At 36.8% G+C, this 14,112-nt stretch overlaps 1 protein-coding gene across 3 annotated transcripts in view; it reads right to left on the bottom strand.

Moving 5' to 3' along the window:
• Positions 1-14,112, bottom strand: part of LOC110380849 (autophagy-related protein 16-1) — a 144,400-nt gene that overhangs the window by 17,680 nt on the left and 112,608 nt on the right. For all 3 annotated transcript variants that reach the window (XR_010277108.1, XM_021340977.3, XM_021340985.3), the window contains 3 exons: positions 10,177-10,297; positions 3,202-3,381; positions 1,398-1,482 (listed from right to left, as the gene is read on the bottom strand). Coding sequence is in view for 2 of the 3 variants with exons in the window: in XM_021340977.3 (XP_021196652.1) it covers positions 1,398-1,482; positions 3,202-3,381; positions 10,177-10,297 (386 nt within the window). In the remaining variant the exon portion in view is untranslated. The remainder of the gene's footprint in view (positions 1-1,397; positions 1,483-3,201; positions 3,382-10,176; positions 10,298-14,112) is intronic.

The following is a 14,112-nucleotide window of genomic DNA, read 5'->3' as shown; positions in this document are numbered from 1 at the left end:
ATGGGCTATCTAACACTAAAAGAAATTTTCAAATCGGACCAGTTGTTCCTGAGATTAGCGCGTTCAAAGAAACAAACAAACTCTTCAGCTTTATAATATTAGTATAGATTACTTTGTGCTGTGGCCTGATCTCTCTCCGGTCGTGCCGAAATGTCGTCCCATCGGGCTATGAGAGTGAAGGAATAGTGAGTGCACTTGTGTCTGTGCAAATGCTTGTGCGCTATAATATGTCCTGCGCAGTTGGCTAATCTCCTTATAAGAGAACAGCCGCCGTAGCCGATAATCGCCTAGTACATAATTTTGTGCTGTCTATGTATGTAGCATATAAGCGATGTTTTCACAAAACTTTCAATTAACAAATATTCAACAGATATGCAAATAAATACATTATCCGATATCTCGACGGCATTGCAAAACGTTCATTGGCCTTATAGGATTAATTATTCAAGTCTTAAAATATTTAGTTCAAATAGCTATCTGCTAATTAATCTCAGCGTTTTATTTTTACGTATGCATGTACTGCCATAAATTATGCATTTCTTTATCAAATCGAAGATCTTTTAAATCTTGTCAATAAATGCGACCTGAATACTATTATAGATAACAAGATGCAGATAAAATAACACCAATTTTGAAAGTTGAGGAAATCGGTTGTATGTAGTGCAAAAGACATCACCGCGCAAGCGTTGGGAACAAAATATAATATTATTAAAATATGCAATTTCTATTTATAATTTCTAATATAAAAGATACCGTTTGAAAATGATTTTCTTACCAATATTTATGTATTTAATTATGATGCAATGTCAACGTAATTATACGTGTTATAAATTAAAACGGTCGGTCATAAAAATAATATGGTGGCAGAACTACAGAAACTGTGGAATATAATTTAAAAAGCAATTTGATTTTATTGACGTAAATCATACTCTTCCTGTTGTATATGTCAATATCTACTAGTCATAGGCGCATATTAAAAAGCTGAATAAACTGATATTAAATGGCAGCACTTATGGTTCAGCTATAAACTAAGAAACTGTAAATGAGATGAAAACAGTTCTCTATTTGTTTTCATATCCTCATAATATTTCAAGAACGGTGCACCTACATATAAAGTCAATTTATCAAAGAATAGCCCATCGATATCCATATTTTATTTTTAATAAAACAGTTAAACTCAGTATTCCATTGTGTTCTTTGTCTGCATAGCTTTAGATACATATGAGCAATAATAATTATTAAGCTTACCACCATCCACTATTGTTCTAGTGTTAGTCGTAAAATCTGGTATATCTAACTGTAAGCGTTTCTCAGACTATTGCATCGCAGGAAAAGACATAAAACTTTATACTGGCACAGAGTTACAAGTAATAATAATAAATTATAGTGTAGTGTACCTGAAAGAGCGAACGATCGTGTTCATCCTCAGATCTATTAGCTGTATTGTGTCGTCGCGGACGCACGCCAGCAGGTAATTGTTGTCTGAAACCACACCAACAAATAAATACAGCCATAAAACAACACACCTTCAGGAACACAACAGTTACGCGCATCCAACTTATTAGAAAAAGAATTAAGTTTTTAATGTGTTTTTATGAACAAACAGTCCAATCAGAGGAGACATTAAAGCGTGTTCCTAATGTAGATGATTTACAATCGAGCCGCTACGTCGCTGGTTCTTTATTGAGCTTTCGATAATCGTTGCAGCGGTAATGTTTAACCTTAAACCTTTCAATTGGCGCTTAATAGTTTTAATGTAAGGTAAAGTTTCGCGGATCTGGCACACCGCTTTATTAAATCAGATGATTTAAGTGTCCGATAGCATCATCGTTTCATTAGCTATCAGTCGGAATCGATCAAATGTCTTGAGGTCAATAATAAATTCTCATGCGGTTTGCGAGCCATTAGCCAATACTAGTTCAAACGTGAGATTGGCGTCAAGGCGCTAACATCAGCTAAGTACTGAGAAAGCATTGCTCATGTCGTGCTAACGCAATTTGTAAGATAATCTACAATTTACATACATTATACACTACATTTTCTTTCATTCATTAGCAGTACGCAGTGGTTAACCATGACATTGAAAACATTTTTTTATCGCGAAGTTCAGTTAGTTTCGTGTCTGAATGATTACTGCTGAGTTAATTTTTTCAAAACAGTAAAAGCTTTCACGCAAATGTTTCGCACAAACTTACGCACAAACGCAGTTATTCTTAATGATCGATCATCAAAAATTCTTTAGCTTAAAACGTGGTGAGTTCAGAAGTTTTTAGTGTCAGTATCACAAGGCCTCGAAAAACATACACAAAACATTTAACATGAATAAAGCCATCACGAAGCATTCATCACTTTTACAATCATTTGTTCGAGTCGGTCCCATACATCTTTTTTAACCATATCAACGAACATCAAGAATGATCTTTTATTACATTGTTTATCAATCAATTCGATATTGAAGATTGAAGTTTCACAACTCTCATTCTACTTTCATGGCATAATTTCAAACAAATTTTATCGCTGTCGATAAAAAGATAACTGAAACTGAAATCTATTACAAGTGGGACGAACAAAAACGTTGTAACATGACATATTTGTGATTCCGCACAGTATCAGCGTATAATAGATTGTCGATAGCGCTGATGGATCTGGATCGAGCGTGATGGCTAACTGTGAACTGTCTCCCTATTCATTTGTCCGATGAAATCGACGTGATTTAATCAGTTTGCGAGGCAGTGACGTCCCGACACCGCGATTGATTGAAGGTATCAATCTGAGCGTTTCGTGCGATGCACAGACCGTTACTGACAAAAAAGGGATCGATCGAGAAACGCGTAACGGAAATGGGCATTGCGCACCCGCACGTCGTAGTGCTGACACGAATACCGATACTAATATGCGATGCATTCAATTACACAATATTTACAAGTACTTATCGAATAAACAGCTATTTAACTTTTGATGTTATGTGCTTGTCTTTCAGTGTAACAGTTGTTGCGATCTTAATCTTTACTACTGTTGCCAACTAGACAACTGTTGAGTTCACTTCTTGTATTTGAGCGTTAAGTACAAAGATAAATGTTGTCATTAGAATTCCTGCAGTCCATAAAATTTAACTTCAACTGTCACTGAAATTGCGCCTAGCTTTTCTAGCTTTAATGTCCATGAAATGGTCAGACGCAGTTACGTAATGAACACACATACCTCTACTGAGATCAAGCGACGTGACCTTCCCCTGCAGCATGATATCATTGGCAGACATCTCGGTGCGAATGTCCCAAAATCTGATCCTCTTGTCGAAGTGTCCCGAGATGATGGTGGAACCAGCCCCGTCTGACGTCACCAGGTCGTTACACGATGACCCCGCGAACTTCGTCTCTGTACCTGTTGAAGCGTGCATTTTGTAATCTGTGTCACACAACGGTTGATAATAACAATAAAATTCTCCTGAAGGTCTATTAATTTTCGTCGTAAATTGCAGTACGTTATAGCATTCATTAGCTAAGTTAGCCTAGCTGTGTGGTCCACATGGATGATTATGTTTTACGAGTGGAACCAAGTGTTTTAATTGAACATTAACTATATGTGTTAATATCATAATGTTAATATAATCTTGCTGGGAAGTTTGTTCTTCACCACTTCTTCTTCCCAGCCATAACACTAGGAAGTGGTGAAAGGGGGGCGTTTTGGGGGTGCTGTCATTTTGTATTTTTTTGACGTGAAAAAGTGCTAGAATCTAGCCTATTTTCAATAAACGATTTTGACTTTGACTTTGACTTTGAATGTTATGAGTTCTCAACGTATATTATTCATTACATTATATTTTGCCAATCTGTTACAATACTACAGGTTTATGAAACCAGTGATCAGACTTTTAGAGTTTGATTTATTTCCGTATTGCATTCTTCCAGCCTTTTGTTTTTTTTTTATATCGAAGTTAATCCATTTTTATAGTGTGTATTTGTATCTTAGATCTTGGATTCAACATTCAATAAAAATATAGGTATAACTTTTGTGGGCTACTATTACCTCTACAAACAAAATTGACTACCTGTCTTCACGCAGATCGAGACTTGTAATCGAAACTCATACCTACAGATATTACTTACTAAATGAAGAGCATGCTCAATGAAACGAGAAAATGGAATCGCATCGCAGGAGCGAGTTATATTTATCCTTGCTAAAAATAAAAAAAGATTGACGATAACTTATTTGGATACATCGACAGCGCAGAAAAAGTATGGCTACACGTAGTCTTCACTTGATTGCGGCTTACCACAACACGTCTGGTCTCTCTTCTGTGTACAGATTTACGGATCGATGAACAACAATGCCTATGATATACATTTTGCATCTATGTTGCATCTGGTATGTGGTCGAATACGTACACCGCATTGTCATTTTCCTTAGAATGTGTATACTGAAATACACTTCTGGACACATCTATAGGCCCACCTTGTGTTTTCAATTTCGTTTGGTCCTAGCTAAATTTTTATATTAGGTCCAGCAAAAGGTTTTTATGCAGTTTTGAACCTTGCACATTCACAATTTCATTCAATAGTCTTTTTTTGAATTTCGAATACAGAATTTAAAGAAACAAGAGACAATTTAGAGCCTGCTTGTTGATATCAAACAATCGATTACTAAGAAAACTTGGTTTTATTGGTTTACTTGGATTTAATTCTTGATAAAGTGATTGATATCGTTGGTTTTGCAACAAACATTACTTATTCTTAACATTAAGGAGAGGTTCTCTCAATAATCTATGCATATTTCACCTGAAATCGCCGCCCAAGCTGTGGCACTTATTCAGGCCGGACACAGCCAAAGAAACGTGAGCGCTCAACTTAATTTAAGTCAATCTGCGGTCCGAAATGTTTATTGGAGGTACCTAGAGACTGGCGGCTTTGTTCGTCGCCAAGGAAGGCCATGATCTCGGTTCACAACTGAAAGGCAGGATCGATTCATCGTGATGACCAGTTTGAGAAATCGTCACCTTACCTCCATTGAGATACAAAAACAACTTCGCGACTTCCACAGAGTATCTGTGAGTGCTCGAACTGTTCGGAGAAGGTTAAAAGAACACGATATGGTACCACACAAGTCAGCTAAAGGGCCCAAACTAACGCGAGCCCACCGAACAGCGCGCCTTCATTTCGCACGCAGTCATTTAAATTCGAGACACCAAGATTGGAGCCGTGTACTCTTTTCTGACGAGTCTAAAATTGTGTTACATGGCAATGATGGAAGGAAGAAGGTCTACCGACGTAAGGGAGAGCGTTTCGGACAATGCTGCTTTGAAGAGAGGGTTGCTTATGGCGGTGGCTCAAGGACTGTCTGGGGCGGTATATCCGCGAGCGGCAAAACTAAACTTGAGGTTGTTACAGGACCACGGCTGCCAACATTAAATGCTGAAAGGTACATTCGTGAGTGCTTAGGACCTCACGTGATACCATACGCGGACTATGTGGGCCCAAATTTCCTTTTTATGCATGATAATGCAAGAGCCCATGCGGCCGGCATCGTCAGGGAATATCTTCGGGATGTGAATATCACAGTTATGGACTGGCCAGCCAGAAGCCCAGACATGAACCCCATTGAGCACATGTAGGACGAGCTAAAAAGACGTGTTAGGGCTCGTCAGCCAGTTGCCCAGACGATGCAGGTGTTGAAAACTGCCATAGAAGAGGAATTGGAGATGATCCCTCAAAACTTCATAGACCGGTTGATAAACTCTATGTCTAATCGTATGAGAGCTGTGGTAGATGCCCATGGAGGCAACACACGTTATTAAATTAAACCTTTATTTGATAAAACATGTTTTTTATTCAAAAATCAATTGCCTTTAACGAGGCACATATCCGACTTGTTAGGCGTAGCTCCATGTCGTATGGTATTCTGAATTCAAATTTAAAACAATACGATCGAAAAATAAGGTAAAATGTATCAGGTTTAAAACTGCATCAACAGTTTTTGTTCAATCTAGCAATAATATTTCGGTAGGGGCCATCGAAACCTAAACTCTAAGGTGGGCCAATAGATGTGTCCAGAAGTGTAGTATAACGTTCAATAGAACCTTTGCAAAGTACAAAATACAAAGTCGAAAATTTGTCTTCAGGTTGCTTATTGTTTATTTTGGATTTGATGTTTTTCCCTAGGTATTATTTTAATCCTGTCTTTCCTTATTGATATTTTTTAAAAGAAGATTTCGAGTGTAACATTTAGAATCCATTTTCTCACATTAAGTTAAATCAAGAGAAACTTTCTACTCTAATAGGGTATTTTAGTCTAGATGAGAAAAAAATTAAAAGTGTATTATAATGATTGTTTAGAGGAAAAGCAATCGGGAAATGTTAGTTTCACTTCGTAAGGTACATAAATATATTTTTTATTGCAGTTTAAAGTTTTTAGGTTTTTTTTATCTGTCTTTGAACACTACGAAATGTCGCCGCCATGCTAATGACGTCATTACGGTTGTAAACAACTTTTAACCAAGTGTTTCTCATATTTATATCCACTGGTACTTGAATCCATAATTTGTCTGGTGTTTTTACACTAGTGTTCTCCCATTCAGAAACAACACACCAACGATACGGAGCATAATTACTCATTATTAAAATTTTCAATACATATCAAAATATGTATTACTGACAGCTGTAGTTTGTTTACTAACGTTACGACGTCATGACCAAAAAACAATCATGGCGTCCGTTGTGTGACGCGTTTTCGCGAAATACGCGCGAAATTTGAAATTATGATAAAACAATTAATTTATATTCGTACATAACGTGAGAAAAAAAAATATTTTTAATTTTTTAGAGATATATTAAGACTAAAGAATTTATTTAAGATATATTTCAAAAATGCATGTAATACCCTATTTAGTAATTTCAATAGTAAATGGTCGTCCGTCTGTTTTGTCATTTAGTCTGAATGTGAAGAGATTTACTCTAATTATCCTTAAACATCGTATAGCGTTACAATGATAGCAGACTACAATAGAGAGAAAGTCACAGATTTTGAAACTTAATGTTACAGATTATACAGATCACACGGCGATAATATTCATCCGAAAGTATGTCTGCTTGATACTTCTTCAATGTTCAATCACTAAGACTCTTTCATCTATCTTATAAAGCTATCCCAATAAATAAAATATCCTATAAACGTGAACTAGTTTCCTCAGAAAGAGAGTGAAACTGCATGCTTAAGCTAGTTTGTATTTAATGAATGTATTTACTATAAAGATTTCTACCATAAAGCCAAACATTAAATACAAAAGACTGATTGAAAAGTCTGATAGAATTGATAGTAAATATTTTTGTAAGCTTTATTGGTACAAGTATAATGAGCTTAATATTTCAACGAGATACGAGAAGTATTAAGTAAAGCGATGACTTTCTAATCGCTTTATTGGTGAATTAACAACTGTCGTTCATCTTGATAGGAGTATTATTGCTTATTTGCAGACACATATTAAAATAATTTGTATTTATGTATTTCTATATTCCGGGCAATTGATATATCTTTTCAGCAATGTAGTGGAGCTACTTTCGCTTGTATGTTAACCTTAAACATCAAGTAATAGAAATTTCAATGATATGAGTAAAATAAGTAGCCAATATATATTCAAAGATGAGAATCGGTATAAACCTGGTCTCTGACTCATCGTCACCTCGTAATATACAAGTATTACCAACAATGTAATGAAGTAACATACCCTCATAGTGTGGGGGTTATCGTCAATACTCGTTTGAGCAGTTCTCATTATTTCATAATCAGCTGAATTAAAAATATTAAGCAATCTGTCAGTTCTTATCGATGTCTGATGTTTATCTATGACGGTACACCTCCCAATATTAAGTAGCGTGTTTGATAAAAAATGATATTTATTAATATAATAAATTGGACCATGTGTCGGCGCCACGGGATACTATAGTTATTCACACTTGATCGAGGCTCAACATACAAACCGCCGATTGGTTAAAACATTGATGAACTTTGATTGTTATCAATCTAATTGTGGCTACTTGATTGCTTCCCCATTGTTTTTACTTTATTCGTTGAGGTGTATCTAATACGCCTCAGGGAGTTTTAGCGATGAAACTAAATAACGTACATCACCAAGCGAATGCAAAAAATATGTCTTTGTTAATTAGACAACAGGATATTGAAGTACTAAAATGATTCATTCGCTACATGAAAGGATGATAGTAAAAATCCAATAACCTTTTATGGGCTGTTATATGCAGGATACCGTTTCGTTTTACAATATTGGTTGATGCTCTTAAATATTGCAGTAGTAAAACAAATGACCACCGCCGTCCCAGCAGCCAGAGAAAATAAATCAGGTGTGCTCTAATTACTTCCTAGGGATAATGGCTTCGGGAAAAAGGATGCACTAAAATAGATAATTGCGTTACACGTCCTGATTAGATATCAATCAATTCTAAGAAGCGTTAAAGCTAGCCTCCACGGCTGTTAAAATTACAATCTAAGTTATAAATGGTGTTATCTATCACGATCCAATAATTGTAATATGTTTATGAGGACGAGTTCCCAGACGTTTATTGCCTGAGAACACCCGCACTTGCGCATCGTATCGTGTGTAGGCAATAACTTATCGGAGCTAACATATAAGTTATAGCTCCACCATCGCAGGAAGTCAACAAGCCTATCGTAAATCAGAGAAAAAAGGTTCCATCGAGTTGTATTTGGAAACAAACTATTTTCTAAATAGCTACAACTATTAGTTGGTAAGGTCCTCTTGAAGTTAACAGAGACTAATCACGAATGTTAAGTGAAACAGCTCTAAACACCACTTAGTGTTGGTTCGCAAGCTCAACGGAAAACAAATGGTTGCCAGATAAATTACACGAACGTATCAAATAAATGCATTGCCGCTCTTTAGATAAAATGCAAATTTTTAACAGACTGTAAAATAGGAAGAGTTTCTCAGTTGGAATTCGAGATAATCCTTAGTACTTTTGCAGGTTAGATTAAATGTTCCACTATGAAAACTATCTGGAATGCCTTTACCGGCAGTTAAGAAGGGACAATTGTAACTAACGCTACGACTTCTGCAGTTCTTAGATTGGATTACATTTTTGTAACCCACGTTTAAATGTTAACTTAAGTTTACTTTATCTTGTTTTCAAAATGGTATTTCCAGCACAATTACAGAATCACTAAGGTGGCTTTAATTTTAACACTTTTTTTTAAACTAAAAATAATTCAGTTGTAAGTCTCATTATAAGTTGCAATAAGTTTCGCTGCAAGCTTACATGCATAGTAGAAACTTAAGCCAGTCCATAAATAGCCACATATGCAGTGAAAACGCGTAATCGCGTGAACCATTCGTATCGCGTGTGCTTCATACTGTTCCTTAATTCCAGCTGCATTTGTCTTCGGCTTTTATCTTTTAATTTTCACACGACGCTTCAACAGAATGTTATCCGGTGTACGGCAACGTAGAATTACTTGGTAGAATTACTTAGTAGAATTAGTAGAATTACTTCACAGCAGCGAGGGTACTGCCAACTCGTATATCGTGTGGCGTTAATTATATTTTGGTTTGTTTTGATGTTTTTAATTAAAAATAGATCTGACCAATAAAACTACTACGCTCTAAACATAGAATATATACTTCGAAAGTAGTCAACAATCGTCCCCAATAAACAATTAACTTCAGAGCAAGTTAGATCCCCGAATAGATTGACAAACCGAATGTCGTAGAATTTATTGGGTAATAATTAGCGCGTCGCAACCTTAATTGCAATTTGCACAGGCTTAGATGTAATCAGCTACCACCTAATGTTTTATATCAGCAATTTCCTCTTTTCTCTTTATTACACACCGAAGCACAGATATACCAGAGATCAGTTAAAGCGAGGTTAAAATAAGTCTTCTTTTTTAAACGGTTCCCATTTCTTTGCCATAACTTTATTTTCGTATTTATGTAATGTTATATATTATCGTTATGCCTGAGTCTAAATCTAAGCTGTTAGTACTTGTCCGAGTTATAAAAGACGACTGCGAGAAGGGTTTCCATACAATAGAATATTATGAATTATAGTGCAATATATTCTTGTCTGTAACAGAGAAATACTATTTTGTTATTAAAATCGTTTCCAATAAACAAGATGGTCCTATAAAGCAAATGAGTCGGTACATACTTACACATTTTACTTCTAAGGTCCCATATTTTGAGCGTGCGGTCGTGGCTCCCGGTGATCACTTTGGTCGGCTCCCCGAGGAACTTCGCCGCCATTACCTTGCCGCTGTGACCCGTCAGCGTGTGCTGTAACAAATCACACACCACATAAACATACTGACATAAATTAATAAAGAAGTTGCCACAATATTTATGCGCAAAATTAACATATCCTCGTTCAGGAAAGAATCACAAAAATGTAGTCATACTCATTACGATTTCAAAGCGCGCATAATATGCATAATGAAATTCAAATTAGCTTGTATCAATAAGCTCGTATCATAAGTAGAATCAAATGGGAATATTGTGGATGGAAATTAAAATATTGGTGGGTAAGCGGTGATGTAGTAGGCGGATGGCGTAATAAAATGCAAATGGTGCTACTGTCAAGCTCCCGGCGGAGTTAGACAAGGGGTTACACGTGGCCGCTGCCGGCGCGAGCGCCACGAACAACGATTATTGTCTTCTGTTTATAGCATCGTGATCTCTTCACACAGTTTCACTTAGCACTGCACCAAATCGATGTCTCACGAAGGAAATCGTTGAGGCCTATTTGCATCTAAAGTGCCTATTAATTGCTTGAGTGTCACAGTTTGTAAACGACTTGCTGAGTTTACGATAATGTTCGATATTGTAATGCATTTTGAATAATACAGCGTGTTTGCGCGAATCTGTTTCAAAGTGTTTATGTACAAAGACGTGCCACGAGTTATCACTTATTATGGTACACGTGGTGGTTATAATTTTTGACAAATCAAATTATAACCCAGTACAGTAATCATTCTATTTTACATAAAGTACATAGTGCTCTGAGTTAAATAATAGTGGACATAATGCTATCGGTCGTGGTGCGCAACAAGTCAACAACAATACGCAGTGGACTTCCATAATGTAGGCACTCAAGCTGTAGCTCCGCAGCTGGTTCATTAGCGAGTAATGTTTTACCTACAATTAACAAACAATCTCAGCGGAATCATGACGTTATGGCAGATTTATAACACAAGTTCATTCTAAACATGACAGGCTTGTAGTTAAACAATCTGGACACGCTCAAAATGTCTCCATAACTTTGTGGTAATGCCAGGTAGACGGCTGACCCGCTCTCGCCGTTCTTAATTACAGACAAAACGCTCCGTTATCGGTCGGCACAGTCGACAAGTTTCATTCCATTTATGTGCAGCAAACAGTAACATAAACAAAGGCGAGAGACGCATAGTGCGGCTAACAACGCTCTGCAATCGTCCGCCACACGCTCATGGAAATTAAACAGCGGACGCGGAATACGCCACGTTTCCCGCCCGCCTAACAACTGCGTCACAAACTAATTGAAATAGTTTCACCACAATATCCAAGAATCCCCTGATCTTTTTCAGATAACGATAACATGTTTTGTCATTAGCACTCTTACTGTTATTGCCCTGACACTCGTTTTGAGGACAAAAAAGCTGCAGGTTCTGCAAATTAAGATATCATTATAAAATATTTAAAACTGTATGATGCACTGAAAAAAGATAATGTCTGTAATAAAGGACCTAACTGATGTTACGAGGAGTAATTGACCCCGGTGTATCTCGATAAATATGAATTTAAAAGCAATCATACAGATAAGTACTATTATCACATGTGGTTATCGTGCGCATCTTTTATATCGGCGGCGCCTGCGCCGTGTCGTTAGGGTTATGTGACTAGACAAGTGGAACTTTCTGTATAGATATGGCTCCGTTCTTTTCTTATTACGATTTATGTGTTTGTATTTAAATAGCTCCCATAAGTATTTGCACAACTTACATAACCCGTCGGAATGTATTCACAGCCCTATACTTTTAATAAACACTTCATCTTACCTATAGTCTAACCAAGTTAACAGCCCTAGCTTATTCTAAGGTAGATGCACTTCTCCTTTCTCTTTCCTTCTTTCCGGGACATTCATTTGTTAGCCAAATTCGATCCCGTAAGCACGTTTGGCGAGGAGGAATTAATTAAATTTAATTCTCAAGGCACCATTAGCCGGCGGGTAGTGTTCCCGGAGAGCGCACAACGGGACCTTATCATCGCTTTTAAAATTTATAGTATAACGGCTAATTAAGAGTACACTCATTTGGTTCGTTGGTCGCGTCACGAGTGCGGGGAGCTTATATGCTGTTTCGGGTTATTGCCACGCGATAGTCAGGGCACACTAATTGAGGGGGTTAAGCGATATCATCCGGACAAGGCCCGCCGACTCTTAACGAGCTAATATAAGCTGACGTAGAACATTTCGAGGTAGCAGACCTCCCAATGCACACAATTCGACATTCCCCAATATAAAAGTTATAACCAATATAAAGTTTAATGGACTTACAGAAAGTTTAATGGACTTACAGAATAAAGAAGCTCATTTCCGACGGACTTCTTCAGTAATTAGCTTTTGGCAATCTGCAGCGTTGTGCAATTATACAGACAATCGGCAAATAACATTGCAGTTATTCCGTCGGGCATAAATGACATAGATTTTTAGGTATGATTTATCACGGTAGAAACTTATATGGCATATCTGGTATACATTATACTTATCGCAATAATGGACTACAATATCTATGTGGCCGTTAGAACATTAGTAAATATTGTACGCGCAGCCGGCGAAATAACTTACTCCTTATAAATCAGTTGATTTGAATTGCGCTCTCATTAGTGATTCCAGCTGCGGTGCGTTGCACAGAAATACACAACTTATTACTTTGGCTACACGGCGAAATCCATTTATAAAGTATCCACATTTAGCTTCTGAATACGCGACTTATCTCTTGTTGATACCTAAACGAGTTCACCAAATAAGAGATAACATAGAAAAAACGTCGTCGGTTTCATTCAACTGGACATTTGAATTCGCACAATGCAGCCTGAGTAGGTTGCAAACAGGCTTATTTTATGATATCAAAATGATTATTATCATTATCAAGAAAGCCATCACGGAAATGTTTAGTATGTTACAGTAAGAATCTCGGTTTGTTTATTATGGGGAGTATGGTGGCGCCAGTTTACAGCACTCATTTCGAGATAATCTTTTTAATCTCATCGTATTAGCATCTTTTAAGAACTGGCAAAAATGCGAGCTGAATAATATGCAGTGGACATTTGTTTCGAGATAGTGACAATATAGGTAGGTAGTGTTTGTCACGCCTCGTTTCTAGTTCCATGTACTTCCTCGTGTGCGGCTATCGGAGGACATAAACCAAGACAGGTGGTTGTTAAATCACAGCAGTGTACGCGATATGAAGAGCGACAACAGATGCAATCAAGTAGTAGTCGCCGAGGGGGCGCTGCCATTACTTATTTACAGAGCTGAGTAACTAGGTGTGCGAGTTATATCTATTTCCTTTGCCAACTGATAAGAATACTATGAGTGTTCATTTACGATGTCAGCATTCGGATATTATGCAATTTGAACTAGATTAGGCCTATGAAAAATGGCATCGAACTAAAGTTATTACTTAGAGACAAGAGCTCAAAGAACGTGGAATGCGAAAATAAAATAAGCTCACATAAACTTATTTTAAGTTCACATTATATTGCTTTTATTAAACGAAGATAGCTTTCTGCTGACTCAGCGTACTGTGTATTGTATTTATTAATTTCTGACGGTGTATTAAAAGCATGGAAACTTAATTAATGTTTATGAAGCTGCAGATATAAAAGGCTTGAAACGAATTTTACGGTAATTTCGTATTTGTGTAAGACAAGTCTGATTGTTATCCAAAGGTGTACGTGGATATCTGTTAATTTGCATACATCAGATGAAAGAATAGCCTTTAATGAAAATAACTGTTGCGGTCAACGTGCTCCTGGGAACGAGGGTGTTTGTTATTTCTTATTTTGTATTGTACAAGATAAAATGTTTGTTTTATAGTGTGCTTTGTTAACGG

The sequence above is a fragment of the Helicoverpa armigera genome, chromosome 14, assembly GCF_030705265.1.
Source record: "Helicoverpa armigera isolate CAAS_96S chromosome 14, ASM3070526v1, whole genome shotgun sequence".
In the NCBI taxonomy this organism is placed as follows: domain Eukaryota; kingdom Metazoa; phylum Arthropoda; class Insecta; order Lepidoptera; family Noctuidae; genus Helicoverpa; species Helicoverpa armigera.
The sequence above is the reverse complement of the archived record's forward strand: the minus strand, read 5'-3'. Positions and strand labels throughout refer to the sequence as shown.